This window comes from Pan troglodytes, chromosome 1 (genome assembly GCF_028858775.2).
Source record: "Pan troglodytes isolate AG18354 chromosome 1, NHGRI_mPanTro3-v2.0_pri, whole genome shotgun sequence".
Lineage (NCBI taxonomy): Eukaryota > Metazoa > Chordata > Mammalia > Primates > Hominidae > Pan > Pan troglodytes.
The window spans coordinates 228,221,259-228,237,721 of record NC_072398.2 but is presented as its reverse complement, the minus strand read 5'-3'; the positions used below and the strand labels follow the sequence as shown (position 1 = coordinate 228,237,721).

At 47.5% G+C, this 16,463-nt stretch overlaps 2 protein-coding genes across 15 annotated transcripts in view; one reads left to right on the top strand and one right to left on the bottom strand.

Moving 5' to 3' along the window:
• Positions 1-15,785, bottom strand: part of CEP104 (centrosomal protein 104) — a 44,249-nt gene extending 28,464 nt beyond the window's left edge. For 2 of the 11 annotated variants that reach the window (XM_063805604.1, XM_063805612.1), the window contains exons 1-6: positions 15,318-15,656; positions 10,744-10,870; positions 7,063-7,236; positions 5,930-6,540; positions 3,742-3,804; positions 3,360-3,436 (exon numbers count right to left, since the gene is read on the bottom strand). In XM_063805604.1, the coding sequence (XP_063661674.1) occupies positions 3,360-3,436; positions 3,742-3,804; positions 5,930-6,154 (365 nt within the window). In that variant the 5' untranslated portion in view covers positions 6,155-6,540; positions 7,063-7,236; positions 10,744-10,870; positions 15,318-15,656. Of the gene's footprint in view, positions 1-3,359; positions 3,437-3,741; positions 3,805-5,929; positions 6,541-7,062; positions 7,237-10,743; positions 10,871-14,323; positions 14,449-14,940; positions 15,056-15,317 lie in introns of those variants that run through there. The other 9 variants (XM_016952834.4, XM_054678852.2, XM_016952833.3 and 6 more) reach the window with 8 other exon arrangements.
• The window catches only part of DFFB (DNA fragmentation factor subunit beta), a 29,448-nt gene continuing 28,630 nt past the window's right edge, over positions 15,646-16,463 (top strand). The window contains exon 1 of one of the 4 annotated variants that reach the window (XM_016952850.4): positions 15,646-16,146. In XM_016952850.4, the coding sequence (XP_016808339.1) occupies positions 16,033-16,146 (114 nt within the window). In that variant the 5' untranslated portion in view covers positions 15,646-16,032. The remainder of the gene's footprint in view (positions 16,147-16,463) is intronic. The other 3 variants (XR_008546551.2, XM_016952877.4, XM_016952873.4) reach the window with 3 other exon arrangements.

Here is a 16,463-nt window from a genome sequence, read left to right as displayed (position 1 = left end):
CAGTCCCAGCTCCTGTTGATTCAGCAGCAGCGTGGGGTGCCATCTACCCACTTTGGTACAGAACCCCCAGCGGCAATGACCGGATTCCATGTCCAGCACAGGCCCGCACGTGCCAGTCACACAGCTTTTCCCAGTCCTTGCACTTAACCTTCATAAAACCCCGGGCGTGGGGCAGGACAGGCAAACCACAGCCTGCCATCCCACCTGGCTGATTGGATTAAGGCAACAGATTTAAAGTCTAAATCAAAATAACAGAAAGAAGCTTTATTGGAGATACTGAGAAACTAAAGACTTAATCAGTTTGGTTGTTCCTGCCCTACTGCACTTGCTTCAGTAAGGGCAGAGCCCCAGCTGCGGTCTTTGTGGAGAGGCTGGCAGGAGGGAGGTAGCCATCCACTCTCAGCGCTCCTTCCCCACAGTGCTTCCATCCAATTGCCAGCTTGAAGGATGGGAAGAGTACTGTGATTTTTCTATTACACAAAGGAGGCATCTAAGGGAGAGACTGAGAAGCTGGTGTTATTTTTTTATTTTTATTTTTTGAGACGGAGTCTCGCTCTTGTCGCCCAGGCTGGAGTGCAGTGGTGCGATCTTGGCTCACCGCAAGCTCCGCCTCACGCCATTCTCCCGCCTCAGCCTTCTGAGTAGCTGGGACTACGGGTGCCCGCCAGCACGCCTGGCTAATTTTTTGTATTTTTTAGTAGAGACGGGGTTTCACTGTGTTAGCCAGGATGGTCTTGATCTCCTGACCTCGTGATCCGCCTGCCTCGGCCTCCTAAAGTGCTGGGATTACAGGCGTGAGCCACCGCGCCCGGCCTTGGTGTTATTTTTTTATAGACATTACATGAATAGCCTCTACTCTCTGAGCACTCCACACTCACAAGTGCCTGTGACAGCTCTGGTCTGCACCAGGCCTGTGGGGAGGCGGTGTAGCCTCTGCAGGAGGGAAGGCTCGCTGTCCACCAGTGCACATGCTCAGCAAATCGCATGTGGCTCCTGAGCAACTGCAGAGAGAATCTGATCCAGGTTGTGTGCAAATAGAAGAGCCTGGATCAAGAATTAATCACTTTCTGCGAGCAGTCTGTATGCAGGTAAAAGTGAAATTACACCAAACACGGACAAATTTGAAATTTCTATTAAAGTTTAAAAAGTTGATCTTTTCTTTATTGGGAAGCTGCTGTCAGAGAAGAGCCAAGGATTATTTGGAATTCCTCTTTATTTAAAATTTTTTTTGTGCGTGTGTGAGATGGAGTCTTGCTCTGTCCCCCAGGCTGTAGTGCAGTGGCATGACCTTGGCTCACTGCAACCTCCACCTCCCAGGTTCAAGGGATTCTCCTGCCTCAGCCTCCCAAGTAGCTGGGACTACAGGTGTGCGCCACCACGCCTGGCTAATTTTTGTGTTTTTATTAGAGAAGGAGTTTTACCATGCTGGCCAGGCTGGTCTTGAATTCCTGACCTCAAGTGATCTGCCCAACTCAGCCTCCCAAAGTGCTGGGATTACAGGCGTGCGACATAACGCTCAGCCTAAAAAACATTTCAATTCCTCTTTTTTTCTCACTGCGGCAACTATGGCAGCCCTTCCCTTCTTTCCTTTAGACCAGGCACCTCTGGAATGGAGTCCCCTCATTGTCATCCACAGCAGGCAGGTGGCAAGGGAGCCACTGTCCCAAAGAGGTGTCCAGGACAGAGAGGGTGACCGAGGATGGCACAGCAGGGCCCTTTAGCTCCCCCAAAGTGGATTCACCCCCGGTTCTTACACTGCTAAAAAAAAAAAAAAAAAGAGGAAGCGGCAACAGCAGCAGAAAAATATGTATAATTTTTTTTTTTTTGAGACAGGGTCTCACTCTGTCACCCAGCCTGGAATACAGTGGCATGATCTCGGCTCAAGCGATCTTCCTGCCTCAATTTCCTGAGTAGTTGAGACTACAAGCGTGCACCACCATGCCCAGCTAATTTTTGTATTTTTAGTAGAGATGGGGTTTTGGCATGTTCCCCAGGCTGGTTTCAAACTCCTGATCTCAAGCAATCCTCCTGCCTTGGCCTCCCAAAGTGGTGAAATTATAGGCGTTAGCCACCACACCCGGCCTACAATTGTTAACATGAAGAACTTTCCCCATACCCATTTTTTTTTTTTTTAGCCAAATTTAGCAGTGAGAAAAAATATTTTTAATGGGTAGAGAGAGATTGGTAAAAATTGTGGTGTGTGTTTTTTTTTTTTGAGATGGAGTCTCGCTCTATTGCCCAGGTTGGAGTGCAGTGGCACAATCTCGGCTCACCACAACCTTCACCTCCCGGATTCAAGTCATTCTCCTGCCTCAGCCTCCCAAGTAGCTGGGATTACAGGTGCGCGCCACCACGCCTGGCTAATTTTTGTATTTTGAGTAGAGACAGGGTTTCACCATGTTGGCCAGGCTGGTCTTGAACTCCTGACCTCGTGATCCACCCGCCTTTGGCCTCCCAAAGTGCTGGGATTACAGGCGTGAGCCACTGCACCCGGCAAAATTGTGTTTTTAAAAACGTGTGTGATACATATTTTTCACTCCTCTAAAGAATAAACTTTTGAAGAGGCCATAAGGTGATGTCTCTAGAACTGATAACCTGGGTCCATTAATATCTTTGATTTTTACCATGAATTTGCTTGTGCTGATAAAATATCAAAGGATGGCTGACAGATCTTTGTTCTAAACACATTTTAGGAAACTTCTAGTAATACCTGAACACAAGAAAGGAAGTAGTCTCTGCTGAGCAATAAATGAAGGTGTGTGGCTGGGCATGGTGGCTCACGTCTGTAATCCCATCACTTTGGGAGGCTGAGGCAGGTGGATCACCTGAGGTCAGGCTCAGGAGAATTGCTTGAACGCAGGAAGCAGAGTTTGCAGTGAGCCGAGATCATGCCACTGCACTCCAGCCTGGCGACAGAGCAAGACTCCATCGAGACCAGCCTGGCCAACCTGATGAAACCCCATCTCTGTTAAAAATACAAAAAATTAGCTGGGCATGGTGGCAGGCACCTGTAATCCCAGCTACTCAGGAGACTGAGGCAGGAGAATCCCTTGAACTCAGGAGGTAGAAGTTATAGTGAGCCGAGATTGTGCCATTACACTCCGGCCTGGGCAGCAAGAGTGAAATTCTGTCTCAAAAAAAAAAAAAAAAAAAAAAAAAAGGAAAAAAATAAATGAAGGTGTGCTAAATAAAACAGTGACCTTAATCTTTATGTAAATTTCAGACAATCCAATCAGTGGCTTATCCAGCTCTAAACTGAATTTAGAGGCTCTAAGTCCAGAATCCTTTGGAAATGACTGACCCTTTCAGGATTCTGAGGAAAGTAAAAGAAGTTCATTGCTGGGGAGCAGGACTCTTACCTGGCGTACGTTCCTTCTAGAGCAGGGTCCTCGCTGTTGTGCCCAAGGTAGTGGTCAATTAACTTCTCTCGAGAGGCCTTTGGGGGCAAAACATCTGCTTAGTGTCTCAGAGAGAAAGAGGAACAACACAAAACCTTAACTACAAGATTTATTTCATATAAAGCTGTCAGCAAGGTTCAGTGATCCTCATCTTTTGGAGAGACAGCTAAAACTGTTAAAGAAAAGTTTCATATGCTACAGCTCCTAAAAATCATCTGAAAGTTATTCACTAGTCAATTTTATGCAGATTATAAAAATGACACATTTTTTGGGTGAAAATAAATGACTCCCTCCCATTATAAATAGATTTACTTCCTTAGGAATTAAAACTTTCCAAACTTACAGTATTGCTTTCATCACTGAAATCTGCAGGGTCTCCAATGATATTTATGGCAACCAAAGCAACCTAACAAAGTGTTAAAATAACAGAATTAAATATACAATGTTTGAAATGACTTAACCCTTTTATTTACTTATTTTGAGACAGGGTCTTGTCTGTCACCCAGGCTGGAGTGCAGTGGTGTGATCATGGCTCACTGCAGCCTTGACCTCCCGGGCTCAAGGGATCCTCCACCTTAGCTGCCCTGGTAGCTGGGACTACAGGTGTGAGCCACCATACCCTGCTAATTTTTGTGTTTTTTTGCAGAGATAGGATTTCACCATGTTGCCCAGGCTGGACTTAACCCCTTTATAACAAACTCTGACCTACACTGTTATCAAATAGGATGATGTATATCAAAGTGTATTAATTGTTAAAATGTTATGCCAATATAAATAATTTTTAATAATTAACAAAGAATTTTAAATAAATTATGTTAGTATTCTAATGCTAACCAAATGGTTATTTTTAACCATTTAAAGCCTGGGCGTGGTGGCTCATGCCTGTAATCCCATCACTATGGGAGGCCAAGGTGGAAGGATCACCTGAAGTCGGGAGTTTGAGACCAGCCTGACCAACATGGAGAAACTCCGTCTCTACTAAAAATACAAAATTAGCCAGGCACATGCCTGTAATCCCAGCTACTCAGGAGGCTGAGGCAGGAGAATTGTTTGAACCTGTGAGACAGAGGTTGCAGTGAGCCGAGATTGCACCATTGCACTTCAGCCTAGGCAACAAGAGTCAAGAGTGAAACTCCGTCTCAAAAAAAAAAAAAAAAAAAAAAAAGTTCAAATCATAATAGCTAAAAACTCCCAGAGTTTTAACATAGCCTCATAATGAGACATCCACGTGAGATTCAGTATGGAGCTCATCTTTGAAGGATCTTGGGAAATTAGACAATGAAAAGTTAACACAGCTCAGTTCCCAGTTGGTGAGTCTCACCTGAGGTGGGGAGTCACTTTTCCATCCTGCACCCCCAACCACTGTAGACTAACCCCACACCGCTTCCAAAAATGCAAAGGTTCAAGACAGGCACATTTGGGGCAGGAGGGCAGCTGGCACAAACTGGGAAACCGAGCAACTTTTGAAATGAAATTTTTTAGTCTTTCATGTCAGTAAAGTGCTGCTTTAGATAGTTACTGCTTTTAAATGCAGGGCACATATATTATCATTCATGACGAGATCATCTGAACATAAGGACAATAAATAATCTATTATTTAAAAATCTTCATTAAAAAAACAAAACAAAACTCCAAACTGTTTAAAGAAAACCAAGACAACAGCCAGGTCATTGCTGGTAAATACATGCAGGTGGGTGGAGGAAGGAACAGGGTTAAGACTCATTCTTCTGGCTTCCTGGCGTGTTATGCTGCAAGGGGCCAGGCAGCTTAATTGGACCTTTGCGCTCTTGTCCAGCTCACCCGCTTGGTCTAGAGATTTGATTTGCTGGGTGCTCGCATTCCTCTTGGAGGGGGCAGGGAGAGTTGTAAATGCTTGTGCTAATTAACAAGATTGCTTTGGACACAATTGATTTCTACTACACTAATCATGTGAGAAAAAGAAAAAAAGAAGGAAAGAAAGGGAGGGAGGAAGGAAGAGATGAAGAATTAGCAGCCTGAAGCTGGAGAGATTCTGGATTACATGCAACATTCATGTGTCCGCAATTTCCACCAGGGAATTTACCTTGTGCACGTTGGGAGGGTTTATTTAGAACTGTGCTGTCCTACACAAATAGGATGTGAGCCACATGTGTCATTAAGGTTAAGTAGGCACATTAAAAAATTTAAAAATGCAATTAATTTTAAAAATATAGGTTAACACAACATATCCAAAATATTATCATTTCATCACATACAATTGACATAAAAGTTCTCAGGAACTCTTTCGCGTTCTCCTTTTGTACTGAGTCTCTGAAGCCCACTGTCTGGTGATGCTGGCAGCAGCTCTGGGCACTAGGCCAGTTCGTGGTGGGCACTGGCCACGTGTGCCCAGAGGCTGCTGGATCAGACAGCACAGCTCAGAGAGCTCAGCAGTCTCCCAGAAGAGATCCTCTAAGATCCCCTTGAAAATGCATCTAAGAAAAGATACGTGACCACATAATCCCACAAAGAAGGTAGGGGCAGAATCAAAGGCGAAGCTGCATGCATCTTACCTGATTATATATGTTGTATTTGTTGACATGGTTTTGGTGAAAAATCAGTTTAAGAAATTGTCCTACTGCATCCACATAAACTGATTTTAGTTCCCGGGCTTTGCAACCTGTCTTTTCATTATCACAGAGAGACACGTAGCTGAAAAACAAAACACAACTGAAGAATTTGAAAATGTGCTGTTCAATAAAACTGCTCCCTACTCTGATTGAACTCAATAGGCTCATTTATGTTTATTGTTTTATTTTTTAAAGCTAGACTACCCCTATGCAGGATCAACAGGTTTGAATAAAAGCTAAGTCTAGAATGAAAAACCTAGGAAAAACCCCTAGAACTCAAATTCTAATTAGTATTCTTCTTTTGTTGTTGTTGTTGTTGTTGAGATGGAGTCTTGTTCTGCTACCCAGGCTGGAGTGCAGTGGCGCGATCTTGGCTCATTCCAACCTCCACCTCCCAAGTTCAAGCAATTCTTCTGCCTCAGCTTCCCAAGTAGCTGGGATTATAGACGCTCACCACCATGCCCGGCTAATTTTTGTATTTTCAGTAGAGACACGGTTTCACCATGTTGGCCAGATTGGTCATCTAATTAGCATTCTTAAGAAAATTTCCACATCTGAAAAGTAGAGTTGAATAGCAGAATTCACAGAAATTATAACGCTGCTTTTTAAGCACATTCAATAAGAGGCAGGTGTTAAGAAACTGTGTACTCTTGAACCAAATAGAAGTACATAACACAGGACCAAAAGTTAAGGGACAATTCATTTTTAAGAGCTTTCAGGGCCGAGCGCGGTGGCTCACGCCTGTAATCCCAGCACTTTGGGAGGTCGAGGCGGGCGGATCACGAGGTCAGGAGATCGAGACCATCCTGGCTAACATGGTGAAACCCCGTCTCAACTAAAAATACAAAAAATTAGCCGGGCGTGATGGCGGGCACCTGTAGTCCCAGCTACTCGGGAGGCTGAGGCAGGAGAATGGCGTGAACCCGGGAGGCGGAGGCTGCAGTGAGCTGAGATTGCACCACTGCACTCCAGCCTGGGTGACACAGCGAGACTCCATCTCAAAAAAAAAAAAAAAAGAGCTTTCAGGTAGAATTAGCCTAAAAGCTGCCATGATACATTTTAAATTTCATTCTTACCCAAGTCTTCGAAACCGCTCTGCTTGATAGGGTGCAAAATATTCAGGCAAGCTTTCACTAATGTAGAACTCAATTTTACTTGAAATCATATACTGGTGAGCAAGTAACTGTAGTTTCCTTATTCGACATCTCTCCACCATTTGAAGGACAATTTCTTGTGGAAATTGGCAAAATCTGAAAGCAAACACATTTTTATATTTTCTGAACAACTTCTGCAGAGGGTTTCTAGATGCTAGCATCTCATTCTTGCAGGTAAGAAGCATTAACCACACCCCCACTTTGAACAGGACAGTCTGTAGGTACTGATGGCACAAAGATGCCTGCGACATGATTCCTGTTCTCTCGAGCTTTTCTTGTTGGAGCTGAAGCTGGGAATTAAAATTTGACTTGATCTGCCTGTAACCCTATAGGAATCATACTCTTGGCAGCTAGTAAATGGTCTGATGTGAAACCTGCAGTTTTTCATAAGATAAATCAATCTTATGAGGCGGCACTAGTGGGCAGGACGGAGCCAAAGGATTTTCCACAGGAACTCAAATGCTTAAGGGCCCCAAGGTATCAATATTTAAGGAGTGCCTGCCTTTCACGCACAGTGGTCTAGGGAGACAAGCCTATGCTATGGGCCATGCTGGAGCTTCTTTGCTCAAAAGTGACATAACTTTTTTTTTTTTGGGAAAAGGTCTCGCTCTGTCACCCAGGCTGCAGTGGTGTGATTATGGCTCACTGCATCTTCGATCTCTGGGCTCAAGTGACCCTCCTACCTCAGCCTCCTGAGGAGTTGGGACCACAGGCGTGTGCCACTGTGCCTGGCTAAAATTTTGCCCAGGCTGGTCTTGAACTCCTGGGCTCAGGGGATCCTCCCCCTTCGGCCTCCCAAAGTGCTGTGATTACAGGTGTGAGCCACTGGGCCCAGCCCAAAAGTAACACAACGTATTAAATAACTAAGAGTTGGGTAGAGAATCACAGCAGTCAGCAAAGACCCCACACTGCTTCCAAAAATGCAAAAGTTCAAGACAGGCACATTTGGAGCAGGAGGGCAGCTGGCACAAATTGGGAAACCAAGCAACTTTTGAAATGAAATTCTTTAGTCTTTCATGTCAGTAAAGTGCTGCTTTAGACAGTTACTGCTTTTAAATACAGGGCACATATATTATCATTCATGGCGAGATTATCTGAACATAAGGACAATAAGTAATCCATTAGTTAAAAATCTTTATTAAAAAAAAAAAAAAACTCCAAAACTGTTTAAAGAAAACCAAGACAACCGGCAAAGCTTTGAAGTTGTATACAGTCATGCACTGCATGAGACAGCGGTCCCATAAGATGACAACACTGTATTTTGACTTAGCTTTTCTATGTTTAGATATACAGATACCTACTTGTGTTACACTTGCTACCGTGTTCAGCACTGTCACGTGCTGTACAGGTTTGCAGCCCAGGAGCAATAGGCTATGCCACAGAGCCTAGGTGTGTAGGAGTAGGCTGTACCATCTGGGTTTGAGGGCACTCTAGGTGTTCGATGAAATCGACTGATGATGCATTTCTCAGAAAGAATGTCCCCATGATTGAGTGATGTAGGACTGTACTTTAAAAAATCCTTCCAAAAAGGGCCTATGATTTAGCTACTCAAATGTAGCTGATGAACACTTTATAGATGAATCAAAAATACCTTTCAAGCTGCATATGAAAAGAAACCACAAGCTAAAAAGGCTAGTATGCATTTATCCCTTCAAGATAAATTGACAGATACAGATTTTTTAAACTAAAAATAATTTGACAACCAAAAAAATGGATGCCCAGGGGATACGGTTGGTGCAAACTTTACGGTTTCTTGGAAAAACGTCTTGCTCTGAAGACTTCAGGCTCTCTGAATTCTGAGGTCACATGAACGGCACTGGGGGTCTCCCTAGATCTCTTTAACTGCCCCGTCAGTGTCTCTCCTGGAAGTGCATCAATCTATGCCCTGAGCTCCGACGTAGAGGGTCCCACATTTTCTATGACCTGTGGTAACAGGGTGCCTTGTACTGTCATTGGGAGGCTCGGCTTCAGGGTATCCTCCTTTGTCTTTCTGCGATGTGCCTGACCTCAGGGAAGTCAAGAGACCCCGAGCCAAACCCAGTGGGAGTCTGTGGTGACCAAGGGCACACAGATCCTTTTCTTGGGTACATCCTCTGAAAGCACGTTACTGAAGTGAGTGTAGGTTATGCCCTTTAAAGCAATACCATGTCAATGCACAAGAGAACCATACTGGTGTGATTTTTATAACTACTACCAAAAAGGGTGGCTGTGTGTATACTTGAGAATCTTCAATCCCCAAATAACACGGAACATGTGCTGTGAGCGTACAGGACCTCTGCAGAGGGATGCTCCTGCCTGGGAGAGGCATGAGCAGGGTCATGGGGAGTCTGGGAGGAGAGGGCGGAGCGCTGGGCTGCCCCCGTGGGTGTGCTCCTCCTCCTGCCCTCCAGCCACAGGCTGGACCCTGTTAATGCTGCCTGCATGGGCAGTGCATCGGCCATGGCCTGGGCAGTATCAGGACGCTGGCTCGCCTGCAATCCCAGCTCTGCGGGTGACAAAGGCGCTGTCTGGCCCCTTCTGCTTGACTCTTGCTTCATTTCTCAGTTCATTCAGAACTCACTTCCGGGAAATGCAGGGACAGGGGGTCTTATTTGTTGCATCTCCTCAAAAACTCCAAAAGGAAAATACATTTTAATTGTAAATGAGATTTACATTCAATTTTCAGCAACTTGACTTCTGAATAAAAGCAAGACAGAATTATATCACTGAATTTAAAATGCCATACATATTTACGCGTTCGCGGGTTAGGAATAAATAGTAACTTCTCAGGCTTGAAAGCAAGTCATGAAAAGCACAGAGCTGACGAGGTGGGATGGGGTGGAGGGTGGGTTTTTATTCACATGACTGAGGGCGGAGGGCAGATGCCAAGTGAGTGCATGAAGGGGCTCAGCTGTAAAGACCAAAGCAGCAGAGGCAAAAATACTTCAATGTTTTAGGAAAATAATCAAGCAAAACACTCATCTAATGAACATTTGTTTTGAGACAGCATCTTACTTGGTCATTCAGGCTGGAGTGCATGGCTATCACAGCTCATGGCAGCCTTGGACTTCTGGGCTCAAGGAATCCTCCTGCCTCAGCATCCTGAGTAGCTGGGACTACAGGCGGGAGCCACTGTGCCCAATTGAACATTTTAATAAAGTATACGTGTGTTTAAGAGAAATGTGAAAGACATATCTTTTGGTTAAAGCTTGGTGTCATATAAAAACAGTTAGACACACACTCTTTCAGCACAGGAGCCCAACTGTAAAAGCAAAAAAACCTGCACTCACAATCTCTGCACAGAAACTTGATGAGAATGTGCAGCCCAGCGTGTGATCAGGGAGTATGGTTAGACAGTTACGGGGCCTCATTTCTCTTCCTTCTCCTCCACATTTGCACATCTTCTTAAGGGAGTGTGGGTGAATGTTATAAGGGAAAGAGGGTCAACATATTTTCTTTAAAAATATAAACAGAAAGAGATGCCCGACACTGCACGCTGACATCCTTGGTCCTGATGTCCGAGTGATAGTAAAATCTGAGGCTCTGAATGAAAGGAGCCCCTGTACCCTCCTCAGGGACCCGAGGCTGCCTCCCAGCCCAAGCCCCGCCCCGTCCAGTCCTCACCTAGGTGACCGCCACCCACTGACAGTTGGCGCGTGGATCATGAGCTCCCGGGCACTGAAGCCGTCTTCGTGTCCAGATGAGCTGACGACTACAAATCCAATCTTGTGGGGCATTCTGCACGTTTGGGCTGTTTATAAGAGCAGGAAAAACTTCTTTAAAACAAAGGAATTCACTAACACATGGACATTTAAAGGGTTGGTTCATGCCTTGCTAACACACACAATAATGCACTAAGTATTCAGAATTTTCCCATCTCTTTGAAAAGAGTCTATTTTTTTTTTGTTAAACACTTTTATAGATGCTTCTGATTCTGCTTAAGATATCATTTAAGTTATCTTGACTTTTCCCAAATACGTGTCCAAAAAGTTTGACCAGTGCTGTGGATTGTGCTCCCCAAAAGGATACGCTGAAGTTCCACCTGTGGTACCTGTGAAGGAGACCTCATTTGAAAATAGGGTCTTTGTGGGTGTGATCTAGTTAAAATGAGGTCCTCGGGGTGGGCCCAATCCAATGTGACTTTTAAGAAGGGAAGAGACACAGCCACACAAAGGGAGAGCGCCATGTGGTGACACAGGCAGAGACCGGAGCAACGCATCTCTAAGCGGGCCAGCCAAGGACGGCCGAGGATGGCCAGCAGGCGCCCAAGGTTAGGAAGAAGCCAGAAGGGATCCTGCCCTACAGCCTCCAGAGCGAGAGTGCAGCCCTGTCCATGCAGCCATCTGACTTCTGCCTCCAGAATGAACTTCTGGTGTTTTAAGCCATCTAGTTTATGATATTTTGCTATGTCTAGAATATAAACACAAACTTCTTTCTATTAGTTAGGAAACTAATACAACCAGTACGTTAATTAGTTATACAATACCAAGGGGAAAAAGGCAACGTATGCGCTAGCATAACAACTGCTAAATGAATGTGTATGACCAGAAGGAAGAGCAGGAATGACAGGCAGGCATATTAAGTACAAAAAGGTTCATGCAGAGTCAGGTTGAGGGACTGACTCACAGGACATTGAGCCCAATTTGCTCAGGGACTCTGGGTTACTTTTCAGTTACTAAGCCAGTCAGATTCCTCCTAAGTAAGCCAATTTGGGTTAGGTCTAAATCATCGGGGGAAAAAAAAAGGCTCCTCACTAAACCAGGATAAAGAAGACTCCATCAGAAAGTTCTCTGGGATAAGATATACTATTAATTGAAATTCCCAATAGGAGGTAACATATAAATATACCCCCACATAAAACTGTCCGTATTTTGACATGCTTGATGCATGATCTAGATCTTTCTTTTACTTTCATTGAGCATTTGAAGAGGACCACTTCAATATATTAATTATTGGCTGGCATTATTGCTAATGTTTCTTGGAATGTATGAACAAAAGCACTAAAATAGAATGATAAACCATCATTGAGATTCTAGTTATTTTTTGCACAAAGTTCACTGCAAGATGTTACTGTATATTAAACAAAAACAAAACTAAACCAACCCAGAAAATAATTTTTAAAAAGCCCCCTAGAACAGGATGAGGCTGGGTGTGGTGGTTCATGCCTATAATCTCAGCACTTTGGGAGACCGAGGTGGAAGGATCACTTGAGCCCAGGAGTTCGAGACCAGCCTGGGTAAGAGAGTGAGACCCCGTTTCTACAAAAGCAAACAAAAAAAGAATTTTGAAAGGATGTGTGTGATTTAACCCACTGTTAGCCGCACGGCCCCACCTGCACTCTGGGCACCCTATGCCAGAAACGCACAGCCCATGGCTCCTACTCCTTCGTGACCTGGCACTTCTGGGTCGCATGGGCTCTGAGCCCAGAGGTACTTTTCCCTTGGCCACAGCATCTCTCTTCACCCACTCCCCACCCAACGGTGTGCCAGGTCTTATCAGGCCTGCCCTTCCTTCTGATCCCACTGTCTTTTCTAGACAGCAACCACCTGGTGTCCCCACCTGAAGCGCCTCCCTCAGACAAGTCCTAAGTTCCTATTGTGTGAACGCGCCTCAGGCCCAGCTCCAGTCATCTCCATCCATGTCCTAACTCCAGAGCTCTCGGTGGGCTCCCCATCTAGGGATCAATGCGCCAACTCTCCCCTGACCCTCACTTCTTGTCCTGAATTCTGAAGTCCAGCCAAACAATCAAAGCTCAAAGTTAATACCCTTCAGCTCTGAAGCCCTCCAATCCTTTCATCAGCTTTTTTTCCTTTTTTGAGACAAGAGTCTCAATCTATCACCCAGGCTGGAGTGCAGTGGCATGATCTGGGCTCACTGCAACCTCTGTCTCCCTGATTCATGTGATTCTTGTGGTTCAGCCTCTCAAGTAGCTGGGATTACAGGCATGCACCACCATGCCTGGCTAATTTTTTTTTTTTTTTTTTTGGTATTTTAGTAGAGACCGGGTTTTGCCATGTTGGCCAGGCTGGTCTCGAACTCCTGGCCAATCTGCCCGCCTTGGCCTCCCAAAGTGCTGGGATTACAGGCATGAGCCACCATGCCAGGCCCCTTTCATCATCTTTCAGGGCAGGGCCTGTCACTCCCTATTCCACCTTGAAAATACCTCTTGTGCCCAGGCTGTTGGGTTCCAGTCTCCAAATTTTTTTTTTTTTTTTTTTTGAGAGAGGGTCTCACTCTGTCACCCAGGCTGGAGTGCAGTGGCGTGATCTCGGCTCACTGTGACCTCTGCCTCCTGGGTTCAAGTGATTCTCCCGCCTCAGCCTCCCAAGTAGCTAGTATTACAGGTGCGCACCACCACACCCAGCTAATTTTTGTATTTTTAGTAGAGATGGGGTTTCACCATGTTGGCCAGGCTGGTCTCGAACTCCTGACTTTAGGTGATCCACCCGCCTCAGCCTCCCAAAGTGTTGGGATTACAGGCGTGGCCATTAAGCCCAGCCCCGATTTTTTTTTTTTTTTTTTATACAGGTTCTCGCTCTGTTGCCCAGGCTGTACTGCTGCAGTGGCATGATCATAGCTCACTGTAACCATGAACTCTCGGGCTCAAATGATCCTCTTGTCTCAGCCTCCTGAGCAGCTAGGACTACAGGCACATGCCACCATGCACAGCTACTTTTTTTTCTTTTTTTTTTTTTTGTAGGGATGGGGTTTCACTGTGTTGTCTCGGCTGCTCTTGAACTCCTTCCATCTTAGTGTCCCAAAGTGTTGGGATTACAGGCGTGAGCTGCCGAGCCTGGCTAGTCTCTGAACCTAACCAACACTCTCTGTTATGGCTCGAAGACATAAATATAGGACCTTTTCAGTCAAACAGAAGGGTGTTTCCAGTATGCTATACTGCCCCCAACAAATCTAAAACAAAGTACTGGCATTTAAGAACCAGCTAAGAGAAATGCATAGGGACTGTGGAGGCAACGCTATTACCTCAGTCTGGTATTTGAAAAGGATTCCTTTTTTAGTCTACCCCCTCCCAAAGACCTTCCAGTTGTACCCTAGGGTCCCCTCTGTGTAAACCTTCAAGTGTTACATAAGATACTTGGAATGTCACTGAAGGATGCCACTTTTAGGCTCTATAAAAATCACCATTAACAATTTGGGAAGAAGCAAAGCTCTGTTGAACATCCAGTTATTGGCTGGTCTTCCTCACCAGAGGCATGAGGGACCCTGTTGTCCCAGGGGCAGCCATCGACATCCCGACAAATGCCAGAGTACATCTCTCCCCAGGCAGCGATGACTCCATGGCGGTCTCATCCCTCACTACACTTTTCCTAGTGCGGGCATGGTAAAAGGCAATTAACTATAAATTAAACGGAAACTCAGTGTAGCAACTTCCATTTTGTTACAAGACTAGGAAACAAAACTTGTCTCTGATTTTCTTTTTAAGAAGACTTTTAAGTGTGACCGCGCTCGGTGGCTCATGCCTGTAATCCCAGCACTTCGGGAGGCCGAGGAGGGCGTATTACTTGAGGTCAGGAGTTCGAGACCAGCCTGGCCAACATGGTGAAACCCCGTCTCTACTAAAAATAAAAAAATTAGTCGGGCTACTCGGGAGGCTGAGGCAGGAGAATCGCTTGAACCTGGGAGGCGGAGGCTGTAGTGAGCTGAGATCGTGCCATTGCACTCCAGCCTGGGCGACAGAGCGAGACCGTCTCAAAGGCTTATGGGTTTCTGATCAAGTCTTCTTAGCGACTGAAAGGGCTTCAGAGAAATCTGAACCTAAGTGCAAACAAAACAAAACAAACCCCAAAACAAAAAACAACCAACCATCAGACTTTAATCTCTATAGGGACAGAGCAACTTTCCTCAAACTTTTGCTCAGCAGAACACATCTGAAACTGGCCCGCTATGTGCTACGCATCCAGAAGAGGAAAAGCCGGATCTGAAAACAATATTCCACGCTAAATGGGCCGTCCCGGCCGGGGCAGGCGGTCCCAGCACCCGTGCTGAGCTCTCCGGCATCCGGCACGACGGGGCCGCGCCGGCTCTTCGGCGACAGCAAGGCCGGCATCTAACTCCACACCGTCCGCGCTTGCACCGCGCACCCAGGCTTCGTACCCAGCTCCCAGGTGGGGACCGCGCCCCCGCGGCGCCCCGCTCCCCACTCCGGCCCTGGGCCGGCGCCGCAGCGGCCCGGAAGGTACCTGCTTAGAGGGAAGGGCCCCGACTGGCGCTGCCGCGGCCCCGGTGGAGAGGGCGGCTGGGTCGGAGCGGTGCCGCGGCCCGGGGAGGCGGCCAGGCGGCGCCTCAGCACCCGGACCCCAGGGGCGTGCGGGACCTGGCTCTCGTGGACTTCCTCGGCAGCCGCCGCTTCCTCAGACGGAACTCGGGGGGCGTCCCTTCCGCCGCCCCAGGCCGCCTTGCACCCCAAGCTGCTGCGGCAGTGACAGAGAAGAAGCAGACCCGGCCGCCTCTGCCCATCGCCCCGGCCGCAGCCTCCACTCTCATGACAACCAAGCCCAGCCCTGGGCCAGGGCCTCTGCGCGTGCGCGACCCCGCCCCACCCCAGGCCGCGCCTGCGCACAAGGGGAGGGCTCCGCTACCCTGGCCCTCAGGGTCGTGTAGTTTCCGGGGCCACGGCACCTGGGCACACCAGGTGGCGTCGCGCCTTTGCTTTCCTGAGCCTTCTGAGTAAGGTAATGTGGTGTCCGTGGGGCGACGCCTGCGCACAAGACCGCGTCGGGCCTCACTTTTCCCAGGCCTTCTGGGTAATGTAGTTTCCGGGATCGGCGCCCGGCCTGTGCCAGCTTGCAGAGCTCACCAGGTGCAGACCCCTGCGGCCAGGGCGAGGACGGATCTGAGCAGCCGGGCAGCGGGTGCCGCCGCCTGCAGGACCCAGAGGGCTTGAGGACATCTGCAATGCTCCAGAAGCCCAAGAGCGTGAAGCTGCGGGCCCTGCGCAGCCCGAGGAAGTTCGGCGTGGCTGGCCGGAGCTGCCAGGAGGTGCTGCGCAAGGGCTGTCTCCGCTTCCAGGTGCCCGCTGGGCTGGGCGGGGATGGCCCGCCGGGGAGGCGTGTGGGGAGAATAGGAGGTGCCGCTTCTCCTCTTCCAAAACGGAGGGTGCAGGCGGCGCCCGGGGCGGGTAGTTTTCTTTCGCCTCAGCCGCTAGGACCCCGGCCCCCGCAGCCTGGGGTTCCTGAGCGTGGCTTCAGAACGCAGGGGGTTTGGGGGACGACCTGGATCACCCCTTCCCTCTGCCCACCTCTCGGGCAGGACAGCCCTGCATCAGAGCTAGGAGACCCGGGTAGAGTGCCAGGTACTGGCACGCGGGGTCACGGCTGCTCTGCCTG